Raw genomic sequence first — 16,150 nt, 5'->3', positions numbered from 1 at the left:
CCCAGGAGCTATGACGTCGGGTGAAGTGCGACATCAGCCGAGGCCAGACCCAGACTTTGGAATCCGGCCGACCGAAGGGCTGCCTGAGGCAGGACAACCCATATGTTATGACTGCAGATGCATCCTTGAAGGACATCTTTTAATATTTTTTCCCGATGAGTGATGTGTAGTACACAGATGGACCATGGTACAACTCATGATAGTCTGGGGATTTCTCACGCATACTAATTCTAGGATTACTAAATTTGGAAAGTAGTACTAATGAACTAATGCATATGGTCGTAATAGAGGGTTGCCCTCTCCCTATCAAAGGCTTCCCATGCAACATTTTTTGCTTGCTTTCACTTCCCACTGACCTACAGTGTTTTATACTCATTGTTACTATATACATTTGGGTCTGTTCTTTTGTAGGTGACACTCAAGCAAGTCTTTTCACCCAGGGCATCTATCCCATTAGAAGGGGATGTGTTTCACCCTTGTGCAAGAATCTAGACCCTGGTAACTAACAGTCCAGGAATACTGCCCATTAGTGACCTTGTACCTACAAATTTTTAACTCCCAACATTTAAACGTTTTCAATATCAATGTGAGCACCAGAAGCTCTCCCAACCTCAACAAGAAGGTGCTTACCTTGCATTGTTTGAGCCTCTTCCTCAAAGGCAGAAACACACCAGCCACTTAATCCCCTTTGCCCACACTATACCCACTGGAAACAGAACTGCTTAGTTAGCCCTGTTCACCTGCACCTAAGGGGAATGCTTTCTCCTTTAACAGACAGATAACTATCCAAATATGGCAGCTGATGGCTTAGGTTATGTGAAATGAACATGACATATGGAAGAGCAGATGACTGCATAGCTCATGTCCTGCTTTGTGAATAACAAACCCTGCACTAGCTTTCTGCATCAGGGATGGTACTGCAATGTGGACACTGGTTTCTCTGGTCATGAACAGATAGCTGCCTACACATCTCCTAACTATAACTTAACCTGCAGGTGTCTTCTTCATGGACCAAAACTATGAAAATGCTGTAATGTTCCAAGAGGAGCAAGTTGAATCAGGCTGCATTTGCCCAACGTCTTAAAAAACAGCCAATCTGGAAAGTACTTTGTTTTTCAGTCAAATGCAGCAATTTCTATAAAGACACTGTTGCAGCTGAAACATGTAGGAAAAGCCTCAAACATACTGAGGAGATTTGATGAACAGTACTCTTCAGTGTGCTGAGAGTGGTGGGGTTTACTGTGAAAAACTGAGCTTCAGATGAAGGTAGTAAAACTAAGGGTTTCAATATGTCTAACTATGTACAGTAAAGTATTACTAATTTCAAACACTTAACATATCCAATGTCTGAAAACTTTCTGAAGCTTCTTTCTCTCTAGGACTTAAAAATTCCCTTGGGTGTGTCTGGGGACAGGGGAAGAAGGTGCACTTTGCTGTATGACATTAATACTTGGGGCCATCGTGAATAAAGACAAAGGATTCCTAGCCCACAAGAAAAACTAGATTTGGGGAAGAGGGGTGGTAGGGTGCATGTTACTTATGACCTTACAGTGCTGCTGTTACACCACAACAGATACAGACAATATTTCCACCCTCATCTTACAATAACTAAAGCCTAAATCCAGTGTTTACAACTCAAAAGAACAATGCTATTTTCAGGATTGATGGCAGTTATGCAACATAAAACTAGTTTCTACAAAAAAAGAGGCAATGCTTGGCCCAGACATGTGGTGGGATGAAATTCTGACAAGGACTAGTATTTGACTAGTGGTATGGGCCCTAGAGTGGCAGAGGAATATGAGCTTGAGTAGATGACGTCAGCTCATTCATCATGGAGACTGGGAGACCAATCCACAGCATTACTGAAAATTACTGGTGGATGGGTGGGCCTCCTGCATGTCGTGGCTGTCTGGCATGAGCTATCACCTAAGGAGTTCCCTCTGTATAGGGGGAAGCATTTACAGGAGTATGCATGCTGCTGCCACCTCCACCTCTTCCTCTCAACCAGACAGCAACTGCAAGTCTGCAAGCTGCCTGGGGGAGGGATAGGTAGGTCACTACTTAAGGACCTGAATCTGGTCTGCTCCCTACTACTGGACTCTTAGAGGAGAAACAGATGGGCTGATCAGTCTCTCCAAGCAGGAGAAAAGGTCTCTCCCATAGCCTGGGGATGCCTGGTTTTCACCAACAACAAAATGAACACTGTCGACTTGGTGCAGGAGCAGCCATCTTCAGTGGGAAACAACACGTCATCTGGAAACGCCACATAACATTACAAGCAAAACAGATACAAGACGCAAACAGCAACTTAGCACCACTGAATCTGTGTGTGTGTGTGTGTGGGGGGGGGGGGTCAAAATGACTGGTGCCTGAAAATAAACAGCTAATGAGGGGATGTAAAAAGGACAAACTTCTCCAGAACAAGTATTGATGCCTTACATTTCATACTCTTTCCTCTTCTCTGGGTTGTTAACAATATCCCAGGCTGCGTGCAACACCTTAAATGCTTCTTCAGCTCGTGGGTGCCAGTTCTTGTCTGGATGAACCTACAAAACACAGAAGTGAAAGTGTATATCTTCACAACATTATATCCAACATAATTCCATAAATTACATTTCCCAAAAGGTTTGGGGGTGGGCATGAACCATACCAGCAATCACTACTTAAAAAAAAAAAAAAAAAACAAAGCACAAGTATAGAAACGTTCATTTTCCAATATATATGTGACAAAAAACCTACAAGTACCTATAAAGCAACTTTCAGCTGTCCATTCTGTTTTACTTTGAAAGCTCGAAATACTGAAATGTCGAATTTCAGTATCTTGAGACTGAAACAAAAGTGAAAATCCTGAAACACAGAAATTGTCTCAGGACAAGTAAACACTTGCCCATCATGGGGAGGATATGCCCTTTTCCTCACTGTAGTGAGGCCCTGGAGTTGGTATATATAGTTGTGGGGGGGGGGGGCACAGCCCATCACTTAGGTGGGTTTCCATGGTACAGTAGGCATTTTGCAGTTTTGGACAAGTGTTTACTTGGCCTGGGAAAATTTCCGTGTTTCGGGATTTTCACTTTTGTTATTAAGAACTGAAATTTGAGATTTCGGTATTTTGAGCTTTCAAAGTTACAGTCCATTCACATTTTAATAAAAATTTGAGATAAGAGGATTGTGTCACAAGTTTATTAAGTAATTCACAAACTATAGGGCCAGCAAATGTATACGAGGGGTGGAGTGAGTACGGTTTTGCTTGCTTATTCCTGCCTTGAAAAAAGCCACTGCAGAGGGGGCAATCCAGAGCTTATCTAAACAATTCCGTCTTGGTTTGTGATTTACTGTAGAGTTGACTAATAAGAAGTTTCATTTGAATTTATATTTTATTTTTTATCACTGTTTTTTACTGTTTGAGACCAGACTTACTTTGACTGAGACTTTGTTGTTTTACCTTTAATTTTCACTGCTGGTTGTTAGAAAGGGATAGGTTTTAGACAGGCAAGCTCTAGCCACCTCAAGGGGCCTAGTCAGCTATAAATTCACACAGACTGCAGAGAGGACAATCCGGAGCTTACCTAAACAATCCTATCTTGGTTTGTGATTTACTGATCTATACTTTTTAAGAAGTGTGACTGAGCGACAGTGAAAGGAATTGCAGGTTTTGCCTGACTTTCAGAACTTGTACGGTCAGAACAGTACTGTACATACTATAGTATTTAACAAATGCAAGGCACAGGAGTGTATAAAGGCAGATATAAACAGTCCACATCGTCCAGTCTTCGTAATGACAAAATATACAAAACAAGGCAGTCTTCACTTCACCAAGTAGATAAAAAATCTTTACTTCACCAAGTAGATAAAAATTCCAATTTATTGGACAGATAATAAAATTCGGAAAGCACTTCACCCTCATGGGCTTCTTCAAGACAAAACGCTATACTTACTTTAAAAACCTTATATATCCTTTTTAAAGCAATTACATCATATCCTGTGAAATAATTACATAATATACAATCAATTAATTTTATCATTACGAAGACTCGTTGATGTGGACTGTTTATATCTGCCTTCAGACACTCCTGTGCCTTGCATTTGTTATATTACTACTTTTTTTTTTTTTTTTTACAAGAGTGTTTACTTCTGGGTAGCATTTTCTGATATTTTATACTTTAGTATTTAGTTGTATATTGCTTGACTTCAGAATTTGATTTAAGTGCTCTTTGAATTCTGTGGTTACTGATTTAGGTTATTCTTTTATAATTTGTATTAATTTGAAGCTAAATATTGATTCCTTAAATGTGTATGCCATTAATAGATTCATAGGTGTGTACTAGGCTATTGGCCCTGGAGCCTTTACAAGCCTAGCCCATAGGATTACTCTGGCACCATGCCTCCCAACCTTAGTTCCCAGTGCCTCTGTCGAGTAGAGCCACTGGATTCATTCCCGGGGTTAATTTTCTATTTCCCATCCACTCATCAAGACGTCTCTTGAAGAGGGCCAGTGAGGTGCTCTGTCTAACATGTATGGGAAGCCTATTCCATAGCGTGAGCAGTCTCTGGGTTATGAACCTGTCCCTCCAGCTTGTTCTGCTGATTGTGGTAATGAGGTTGAGGTCTCTGGAGCATGTGGTGTGGAGGGATTGGGATTTCTTTAGATGTAGCATTTCTAACAGAGCTTGGTCAGACATGGCTTTGCAAGTCGATTAGAGATCGCGTCTAAGTAGGCGATGAGAGACAGAGAATAGCTGGAGTTCGAGTCTGTCCAAATAGGACAAGTGTTTAAGGCCTAGGATGCTCTTTGCCAGGTACTTTTGCGCCTCTCCAGTTGTTGCAAGTGTCTAGTGAGGTACATGCCAAATGGGGCATTGTACTCTATGATTGGCCTAATGAGGGAAGAGTAGAGGTAGACAATGACCTCCTCCTTCCTGGATGCAAAACCCTTAGTAATGAGATGTGCCACATAGGACATTCTGACCACAATGGCAATGTGGTGGTCAAAAGCAAGGTTACTGTCAACCTGTTTTCCCAGATCTCTTATAATGCCTTCTGTATTCAGTAGACTACCATTAATGTGGTAATTCAAGGGAACCAGGTTTTTCCCAAAGGGGATGATGACATTTTTTAGCACTGGTGTCAGAACCCTGGCCTTAAGCTCAATCGTTGGGCTCAGTGAGGCCTTTCTGTAGGATATCAGCATCACTTGGGGAGTTAATAGCTCCCAACTTGCAATCATCTGCGAACTTTGTCAGCCAGAGTCCCTTTGTGTGTTGCCCTGGATGTCAGAGAAGTAGATACTAAACAGGAGAGGACTGAGAACCGAACCCTGTGGGACACCACTCGTGACTGGTTGGCAAACTGACTTGGAGTCAGCTACTTTCACACTGTGGGTTCTGTGAGCCAGTTTGCAATCCACCTAGTTATGCAGGAGTGGATGCCTAGCTTAGTGAGTTTTTCTATGATTCCTCAGTGGGGAACAGTATCAAGGCTGCATGAACCACCTTGCTTTCATCCAACAGATCTGGTGACTGACTCAAAGAAGTTGACCAGGTTGAGCAGGCATGATCTACCCTTCACAAAACCAAACTGTGTGGGATCCAGAGTTCGGAGATTACCCTTGTTTATTAGGTCCATGATGATCTGTTCCATATCTCTGCATATCAGACTCGTCAGGCTAATGGAGCAATAGTTCCCAGGGTCTGTAGTCATGCCTCCTTTATGGAGAGGGACGACTGTAGCGGTGCGCCATTCGGTAGGGACAAAGCCTGAGGTGAGGCTGTGACTGAACAGGGCACACAGGTGAGGTGTCAGTTCACTCTGTAGTTCATGCAGAACACAGCCAGGGATATTGTCGGGTCCCACAGAAGTTGTACTCTTGACATTGGGCAGTGGTGTTTTAACCAGTGCAGTAATAATAATGGGTGCCTGGCAGTCTACTGGTACTGTGATTGGTCTTTTGGTGGGGGGAGAGAGAGGGGTAAAGTTTGCACTGAATCTGTCGGCCAGTATATTGGCAATATTTGTTGGCTCGGTATAGGAGGTACCATCGTGCAGTAGCTCAGAGCAAATCTGGGTACTGCCGTGGAGATTTTTTTACACAACTAAAGAAGGCCTTGTGGTTGTCTTTACTATCTGCTGCAATTCTGTTTTCATAGCTAGCTTTATAGGATTTGATGAGGGATCTCAACTTTTTGTTGAGGCTGATAAGGGAGTTTTTCCAGTCTTGGGACTTCACCTTATTCCGCATCAGTTTCCTCCTCCTGTTGTAGAGTTTATGGCAAGGGACCACCAGATTAGATTGGCTTCCCATTTTTGGAAGAGAGAGTCTTGGTTCTACTGGGTATGGTGAGATCCATGCATTTAAGTGTTCGTACAGTGCACTGGTGTATGATTCGGCAGTCCTGCAACTATTCTCAATTTGCATGGGTGCCATAAAGTTAGCCGCCACCTCTGTTTTTAGGAGCCCAAAGTTAGCTTTGGAGAAGTTTTTCATGGTGATTACCTTTTCAGGTGGAGGGATGTGGATTTCCAAGGTGATTTGTTTTTGGTCAGATCTAACCACGGAGGAGTTAACTATTTGTGTAGAGCAACGGACACCCATGTTAGTAATGACCAGGTCAAGGATGTTTCTACCTCTAGTGGGGGTAAGAACGAGCTGGTCCAGGGCACTGGAATTAATGAATTCCAGGAAACTTTGGGCAAGTGTATTGGTACATGAGCAGTTTTCCCAGTTAATGGAGGGGTAGTCGAAGTCGCCCAGTAGGAGTGTGTTAACTTGGACTCTAATATTCTCCAGACTGCTTAGGAACATGGAGTGCGAGTCTTGGGACAAGGTTGAAGACCTATAGCAGGCTACGACCTGAATCACTGTCTTGCCCAATGTTAGTTGCACCTGAAGCATCTCTGATGCGTTATGTTGGGCTACCAGTCTGGAGGTGTGTGCATCCTTTATGAATATGGAAACACCGCCTTTGGAGCTTCAGTCCAAGTTCTGGGGCAGAAAGGTGTGGAATGAGTTATAGCCTGTTAGTGCAGGGGTACTTTCTGCTGCCTTGAACCAGGTCTCTGTTACAGCACAAATGTCGATGTTCTCCATTTTGAGTACTTCGAGCGAGTGCATTTTGAGGCAGACCTCTAGCATTGAGCAACGTGACCCTTAGACTGCATTTGTTTGTAGCTGTTACGGTGGTAATTTGGTCTTTGGAACACCACCTAGAAAAGGAGGTACAAGGGTTGCAAAAGCCTTGGCCAGTATCTGTAAGCCCAGGGGTGACAGATGCAGGCCATCTCTGGCAAAGCATTGAGGTTTGGTCAATCATGTCATCCCAGGCAGACAGATACCGGATCCCCTTAGAATGACACCAGAAACTTAGCAAACTGTTGAAATCAATAATTTTCTGCTTGTATTGTGGTATCATTCTGGGTGATGGTGGGGGGCTGCTCAGGGCTAGGGTCATACCAGCCTGGCCTACATAATCCAAGAACTTCTCCATGTCTCTCCATGTATTCCAGGGAGGTACGTCTCTGGTCATTCACACCCACATGTATATTGACAGCGTCATATTTGTACCTGTTGTTGAGGGACCAGGTGAGTGCATTATGTGGCAGATCCTGGCACCCAACAGGCAGCCGACTGTTACTTTCTCCTTATTCAACCTAGTGAGTGGGTCATCAGTGTGCCTCACTATCGAGTCACCTATGACTAGTGTGTTGGGCATGCTGTTTTGCCCTAAGGGTTTTGGTTGAATGCCACATTGTTTAGGAGAGTTGTGTGTCTTGTGATTAGTGTTGACTTGCTAACGCAATCTTGTATAGTGTAATAAATGCTAGGCACATTTAATGGTAACACCCGATAACACTGGTGATGTGCGTTCCTCATGTAAAAAGTTGGATGACTTGCTTACCATTTTTAGTAGTAAATCTAGACTTACTGATGATTGCACTTGGGAAATTGGCACAGCTTGGAGAACTGTTACATATATTAAATGACTAGACTGGTGAGATAGATGTTGGGCAAAGAGCAAATAGAACACATTTAGGAAATGATGCGTCTATCGTCTATAAAGATCAGTCAACCCCTAAGAAACAAGGGATCTACTTTACAAGCTTGAAGTTTCAAAACTTCAAACTGCAAATGGTTGAGACCATTAGATCGAACTTTTGAAACTTCAAAATTATAATTAAAAAAAAATTTTACATTTTTGCAGGGAGGCAAGCCCCCCTGCACCCCCACACCCCCTGCTAAAACATACCACCTCCAAGATCACACTACAGTGAGAAAAAAGTACAGTTTTGTACCTACCATAAATGTAGATGTTCGAATGTATACCCTGCTGCAGTCATCACACTTGGGTTATCCTGTCGTTAGGCGGTCCCGCAGTCGGCCTGAATTCCAAAGTCTTGGTCTGGCATTGGTTGCTGTTCCTTCTTCCCTGACGTCAGTGTGCCAGAGGTATACAAGAGGCATCCAACGCCATTTTCCTCAGTTTTTCTTGCCCCAGATGTCAGGTGCCCCCCCCCCCCAAAAGATGGTCAGAAGATAGTACCAATAATAAAAGCTTAACAAAAACAAAACATCCCTCCAGATATAAGCAAGTACACCACAAAGGTTGTAGCAGATTTTAAGGTATTGAAAGGTTTTAGTTAGGTCAGAGGGGATGGAGGGAGGGTAACCCGGACTGCAGCAAGGTATACACTCGAACATCTACATTTATGGTAGGTACAAAACTGTATTATGTTCATCGCGTTACCCTGCTGCAGTCATCACACTTGGGTAGAATCCCAAAGCTAAGGATGGGAGGTGGAGTCAAACAGTGTTAGAGGAGGCTAGAAGGCCCTGCAAAACTGCAGTGGCGAAGCCAGCTCTAGTCTTAGAGCAAAAGTTGTAAGTGACCGTGTTTGGTGAAGGTGTGTACTGAACTCCAAGTTGCAGCTTCCAGAATATCTTTGGTTGGCACCCCCCTGAGGAAGGCTGTAGATGTAACTGCTGCCCTGGTGGAGTGGGGCCTTATGCTAGCAGGAAATGGTTTTCCATGATGGGTGTAGCAAAAACGTATGCAATGTCCTATCCATTTGGAAATGGTCTGTTTTGAGATGGCCTTTCCTTGTGATGCTGTACCATAGGATACAAAAAGTTGGTCAGATTTTCTGAAAGCCTTAGTTTTATCCAAGTAGTAACGTAGTTGCCTGTGAATGTCCAAGGAATGCAGGAGTCTTTCTCCTTTGTTCTGTGGATTTGGAAAGAAGGTGGGTAAGTGGAGGGTTTGATTTAGAGCCACACTGGATACCACCTTTGGCATAAAGGAGGGGTTAAGTTCGTAGAGAAACTCTGTCTTGATGAAAAATGAGGAAAGGCTCTATTGCCATTAGTGCCTGTAGCTCTGAGACTCTTCTGGCTGAAGTAATTGCTAGCAGCAGGGCAGTCTTCCATGATATAAACTTTAAGTCAGCTGAGAAAGCTGGCTCAAAAGGTGGCAGCACAAGTTTTTCCAGAACAAAATTTAGGTCCCAAGTTGGTGTTGGCATTCTCCTGGGAGGCCTAATGTTTTTTGCCCCACTGAGATACTGCCTTAGAAGTGGATGTGAAAATAAGGGAGGATCCGTGTTGTAGTGAGCTGAAATAGCTAAGGCGTGGATTTTAATAGATGAAAAAGAAAGTCCTTTGTGTAACATCTCAGTTAAATATTGTAGAATCTGAGGCATGTCCGGCTGAGGGGTATTTTGGCCTTTAGCTTGGTTCCAGGTGCAAAATCTTTTCCATTTGTCTGAGTAGGCTTTCCTGGTGCTGGGCCACCTGAATGACATCCGTAACAGCTTGTGAAAGAGGGGCTGGCTGGTTGCTTAGGTGATGTGCCATGCAGCCAAATTTAAGGTTTTGAGCTGGCTGTGTAGAATCTGACTGCCTTGTTGTGTGAGTAGATGAAGAATGTGGTAAAATCCATGGTGGGCCCTGGGCCTTGTTCCTTAGTAATGGGAACCAGTGCTGGCGTGGCCAGCCCGGGGCAATGAGCATCATTCGAGGTCTCTCCATCATGACTTTCAGCAGCACCTTTGTGAGAAGGGGCAATGGAGGAAAGGCATATACTGTCAGCATTTTCCAACTGAATGAGAGTGCGTCCACTTTCCAAGCTTAATGGTCAAATGTCCTTGTGCAAAATTTTGAAAGCTGATGGTTTTGGGGGTTGGCAAACAGGTCCATGTCTGGGCACCCCCACTTTTGAGTTATCACTGCAAATACCTGTGGATCCAGTTTCCACTCGTGGGGATCCATGATGTTTCTGCTTAGGCCGTCTGCCAATGTGTTCTTTTTTCCTGGCAGGAACTGAGCTTGTAATTGAACTTGGTAAGCCAGTGCTGTGTTCCACAAGGTCATTGCTTGCCTGCATAGAGGGTAGGAGTGTGTACCCCTTTGTTTATGTACCACATTACTGTGGTGTCGTCTGTCCTTATTATAAGCTGTCCTGGATGTAAGAGGTCCTTGAAGGCTGTCGACGGCTAGCATTTCTTTTTGATGTGCAGGTCCCTTTGATCTGCAGTCCATATGCCTTGAACGCACCGTCCTGCCATGTGTACCTCCCCAGGCATAGTCAGATGCATCTGTTGTCAGTTTGCCTGGTTGGGGGTAAGGTGAAAGGCTGACCCTTGTTGAGGTATCATGCCTGTGACCACCATAGAAACTTCTGTTGAAGGCAGGGAATGAGAGGTATCATTGTGGCTGTGTTGAGTCCATACGCTTTTCAGATACCATTGTAATTTCCTCATATGCATTTTTGCAAATGGTATTAGTAGTTTGCAAGATGCCATGAAGCCCAAGGCCTGCAGAATTTTTCTTGCAGGGAGTTGGGTCTTTGTTGCCATTATTTTGAAGTATTGAGTTAGTTGTAGCCGTTTGTCTGGCGTCAGATAAGCCATCTGGGCCGTTGTATTCAAGCTGGCACCCAGGAATGTCATATTTTGTGAGAGCACTAGTTTTGATTTCTTTTCATTTACTGTGTACCCTAGGCAACTTAGGGGTTTTACAAAAGTCAGATGTTGTAAGAGAATGTCCTGGCTTTCTGCTTGGATGAGGCAGTCGTTCAGGTATGGGTATATTTGAATTCCTCTTTGTCTGCAGTATGCAATAACTGGTGCCAGGCATTTTGTGAAGACCCTGGGTGCAGTAGATAAGCCAAAGGGCACTGCAGAGAATTGGTAATGGGTTGAACCTGCAATGAAACGGCGGTATCTTCTGCAATTTTGTCTGATAGGCACATGCAGGTATGCCTCCTTGAGGTCCAACGTTACTAACCAAGCTGTCTTGCCCAACATGGGAAGAAGCTGCTGTAGTGTTAGCATCTTGAATTTGGGTACTTGCAAGAAGGTGTTTAGAACTGAAAGGTCCAGAATGGGTCTCGAAGCATGGTCCTTTCTGGGGACTAGAAAGAGCCTTGAGTAAAATCCTTGGCCTTGCTCCCGTGTAGGTACCAGTTGAATGGCTCATGTCCATGAGAGCTGTAATTTGTTTTTGTGCCTCTGCCCATTGATTTTGTGGCAAGTTTGGCATTCCTTTTATCCTTGGCAAGGTGTGGAAATGGAATCTGTATCCTTGTGAGAGGTCTAGGACCCATTTGTCCTATGTGACAATGCGCCAGTTGTCTATAAAAAATGCTAATTTTCCTCCCAAGGGAGCTGCCAAGTGATTTTTGCTTGGCAGTTTGAGGTTTTAAGTCATTGCGTTCGTCTTCTAGTAGTTTGGGACCTGTCTTCTCCTCCCCTCTGTGTTGCAGTGCCCCATTGGCGGGGTTTGTAAGGGATTTGTGCTTGTCCTCTGCCCCTTGGGCGTCTCTATTTACCCCCACTGTGGTCTGTCAGAAGCTGGAAAGGACCAATTTTTTGCTGGCCAATTTCTGCTGAAGCATGGGGGTTGTACCTGTAAGAAATCTTTGACCGTCTGCATAGATTTTGCCTTATTCTCCATTTTCTTTAAAACCTCTTCTGCTTTAACACCAAATAAGACATCCTGCTGTAAGGGTGCATCTAGTAACTTTGCTTTAACATGATCAGGCAGAGTTTGCTCCTTTAAACCAAGCATGCCTACGTATAACAGACCCAGTAACAGCTGCTCTACAGGAAGCTTCCAAGGAATCAAATCCACATTGTAAAGTATGTTTGCCCACCTGTTCAGCTGCATGCAACAGATCCTGCATTTCTCTGAATTCAGACTGTTGAGGGTGCGTGCTCATCTTTTGTTTTATTTGAGACATTAGGAATTGCTGGTATTTCAGCATGTGAAATTGACAATTTAGTGCTCTCATAGCTAGAGTAGCTGATGTGTAAACCTTCTTCCCCCACCTATCTCGTGCTCTGGAGTCCCTTTCAGAGGGTACAGGATTTTTAGCCATAGAAGCCTTAGCCCCCTTTGGGACCCTGGGAGATTGTCTCTGGGTCAGCAACAGGGCTTTTGTAAAGGAATTTGAGAGAGTCAGACACTAATATCTATCTGGTTTGGCTGAAGCAGGAGGCAGAGAATCTGGATTTAGACTAGAAGTAAACATCATCCACAATGTCTAAAACTGGAGGGATAGCAAGTGGTCTGTGCTGGGGGAGTAAAAGAAACTCTCTGAGCCTTTTCTTTGAGTCTGAGTAGTCCTGACCTTCCCAGTGGAAATGTTCCCTCATGGTATGTAAGGTTTCCCCCAAAGGAATAGTCTTCAGGGGGAGAAGCTGAGGGAGTGGAATCTTCAGCATCAGAATCTTCATAAGGGGGAAAGGAGTAATTCTGTTCCTCAGAGGAGCCTGAGGAAAGAGAGACACTTGATCAGAGGAGGCATAATCCTCCTCTTGTTCATAGGTTCATACTAGGCTATCTGCCTTAGGGAATTTATAAGCCTAGCCAGAGTGTGTTTGGCTTTCGCCACCCATTTTAAATTAATTTTACTATGCCCTTTTTCGAGGTTAGTATACTGTGCCTCCGTCTAACAGTGACACAGAAGTGATACCCGGGGTAAACCTACGATCTCCCATCCACTCAAGATTCCTCTTGAAGAGAGTCAACGAGGGACTCTGCCTAACCTTGACTGGGATTTTATTCCAGAGTGAAGGGAGCCTCTGGGTTATGAATCTGTCCCTCCAGCATGTCCTATTTATTTCAGTGCTGAGGTTCAAGTCTCTCGAGCGCATAGCTCGATGGGATTTGGATTTTCTGAGGTGCCACATGTCCATTAATTCCGGGTTGGACGTGGCTTTATACGTCAGGCACAGATCACCTCTGAGCAGGTGGTATGTCACTGAGTAGAGCTTGAGTTTCTTTAACCGGGCAGCATATGGCATCTGTTTGAGCCCTATGATCCTCTTGGTGAGGTACTTTTGGGGTCTTTCCAGTTGCTGCAGGTGTCTGGTAAGGTACATCCCAAAAGGGGCATTGTACTCAATTATGGGCCTGATGAGGGATGAGTAAAGAGGCACGATGACCTCCCCTGATCTAGATGTGAATCCCTTCATGATTAGGTGGGCTATATAAAATGTTTTTCTAACCACTTTGGCCACGTGGTTCTCAAATGAGAGATTCCCATCAACTTGGGTCCCCAGGTCCCTAACTACTACTTCTGTACTTAATGGATTACCACCCATGTGGTAATTTGTGGGCACTTTGTTTTTGCCAAAGGGGGTGACTATACACTTTTTGGCGTTTAGCTTGAGGCCATGGCTCTGGAACCAGTTGTCTGTTTCTATGAGGCCCTTTTGGAGGATGCTTGTGTTGGCTGGAGAGTCGATTATGGCGCCCAGTTTGCAATCATCTGCGAACTTAGTCAGCCACAGTCCTTCCGTGTTAGCATGTACCTCCAAGAAATATATACCAAACAAGAGAGGTCCCAGGACTGAGCCTTCGGGGACGCCGCTTGTAACTGGTTTGGAGTCTGACATGGCTCCAGCAATTCTAACCATGTGGGTTCTTGTCCTTGAGCCAGTTTGCAACCCATCTAGTGACATAGGGGTTTATATTTAAGCTGGTGAGCTTATCTATAATGCCCGAGTGGGGTATTGTATCGAAGGCTTTTGCGAGGTCCAGGTAGGCTGTGTGGACCACCTTCCCCTCGTCAATGGCCTTGGTGACTGTTTCAAAGAAATCAACCATGTTTAAGAGGCAGGATCTGCCCTTAAAGCCGAACTGGGTAGGATCCAGTGTCTGTAGATCCCCAATATCTTTATTTATGAGGTCCATGATGATGCTTTCCATAGCTTTGCAGACCAAGCTAGTCAGGCTTATGGGGCGATAGTTTCCAGGATCCGTTGAGGCACCACCTTTGTGGAGAGGGACCACTGTTGCTGTACGCCACTCTTTGGGTACATATCCTGTAGTAAGGCTGAGATTGAACAGTAGTTTTATGTTTCGGTTTAGCTCTTCTTGGAGTTCATGTAGGACGCAGCCCAGGACACCGTCTGGTCCCATTGATGCTGTGTTTTTTGCTTTGGAGAGGACAGCTCTTACCTGAGCATCTGAGATGTCAGGGGGGCAGCACTCTGCTGAGATAAATATTTGCCCTTTTGGTGGGGGGGGGGGGTTTGCGCTGAACCTGTCAGCTAGGATGTTGGCAATGTCTGTGGGTTCAGTGTATTTATCATTTTGGACCAATTCTGAGCATATCTGGGAATTCCCACCCAGGTTCCTAACAAAACTAAAGAAAGCCTTGAGATTATCCTTAGTGTCCTGTGCAATTTTTCTCTCGAAGGTGGCCTCGGACGATTTTATGAGTGCCCGTAGCTTTTTGCCAATACCAATCAGAGATGCCTTCCCTTTTTGGGATTTTGCTCTATTTTGCTCTATCATGCAGTAGCTTCCTCCTTCTATTGTATAGTTTGTTTATGGCTGGGGTCCACCAGACAGGACGTCTGCCTTTGGAGGATTGGGTCTTGATTTTATTTGGGATTGCATGATCCATGCATTCCTGAAGGTGTTCATAGAATGCGTTTATAAAGGATTCTGCGGTCTGGGCCATATTTTTCACAGGCACGGGGGCTTTGAAGGATTCCACCACGGTTTTGAGGAGTGTGAAATTTGCTTTAGAGAAGTTTTTCACTGTGGTTTTCAGGGCAGGGGGTGGAGTCGGGATGTGAATATCCAGTGAGATTAGTTTATGGTCTGATCTCACCAGTTAAGGATACACTTCTGGTCTGGAGCATAGAGTCCCCATGTTGGTGATGATCAGGTCCAGTATGTTTTCCCCTCTTGTGGGAGTGGTAACAAGTTGTTCCATAGCATTTGAGTTTATAAATTCTAGGAACCTTTGAGCTAGGGTGTTGGAGCTAGAGTAACGCTCCCAGTCTATGTTTGGGTAGTTGAAGTCGCCCAATATAATGGTGTTTGGAGAGACCTTCATATTTTCCAGTGTTCTCAGGAAGGCCGAGTGGGGTTCCTGGGTTTGGGAGGGTGGTCTGTAGCAGGCTATAAACTGGAAGGCAGTTTTACCCACTGTTAGTTGCACATGGATAGTCTCTGATGCTTCGTGCTGTGCCACCAACCTGGAGGTGTGGGTATCTTGACGAATATTGATACTCCCCCTCCTTTTGTAGTACGGTCCAAGATTTAGGGCCGAAAAGCATGGTATGAGGTATAAAGTACAGTTTTGTACCTACCATAAATGTAGATGTCCGATAGGTATGCATCTGCAGTCCTTACATATGGGTTGTCCTGCCTCAGGCAGCCCTTCGGTCGGCCGGATTCCAAAGTCTGGGTCCGGCGTCGGCTGATGTCGCCCTTTTCCCGACGTCAAAGCGCTCGGGGTATAAAAGTGTCAGTCGACGCCATGTTCCTCAGTTTTTCTTGCCCCAGATGCCAGGTGCCCTCTAAAGAAGGTTAACTTTTGGAGAAATGATTAAATTCCAATCATGCAAACCAATAAATAACAAATACACCATAAAAGATAACCCCAGCTAGCGAAAAGGAGGAGTAGGTACCCAAAGAATACCACAGAGGGGTAGGAGGGAGGGAAAACCTGACTGCAGATGCATACCTATCGGACATCTACATTTATGGTAGGTACAAAACTGTACTATGTCCTCCAAGGATGCATCTGCAGTCCTTACATATGGGTAGAATACCATAGCCAAGCTGGGGGTGGTAGGACTTAAGAAAAGGATGGTGTAGCTAACATGCCCTGCAGGACTGCAGTAGCAAAGCCTGCTC

The 16,150-nt window shown here is 44.6% G+C and overlaps 1 protein-coding gene across 2 annotated transcripts in view; it reads right to left on the bottom strand.

Annotated features, from left to right (window-relative positions):
- The window catches only part of DNAJC14 (DnaJ heat shock protein family (Hsp40) member C14), a 451,504-nt gene that overhangs the window by 306,792 nt on the left and 128,562 nt on the right, over window positions 1-16,150 (bottom strand). For both annotated transcript variants that reach the window (XM_044083663.1, XM_044083664.1), the window contains exon 3: window positions 2,440-2,546. In XM_044083663.1, coding sequence (XP_043939598.1) covers window positions 2,440-2,546 — 107 coding nt within the window. The remainder of the gene's footprint in view (window positions 1-2,439; window positions 2,547-16,150) is intronic.

This window comes from Protopterus annectens, chromosome 9.part0, assembly GCF_019279795.1.
Source record: "Protopterus annectens isolate FY-2018-M chromosome 9.part0, PAN1.0, whole genome shotgun sequence".
Taxonomy (NCBI): domain Eukaryota; kingdom Metazoa; phylum Chordata; order Ceratodontiformes; family Protopteridae; genus Protopterus; species Protopterus annectens.
The sequence above is the reverse complement of the archived record's forward strand: the minus strand, read 5'-3'. Positions and strand labels throughout refer to the sequence as shown.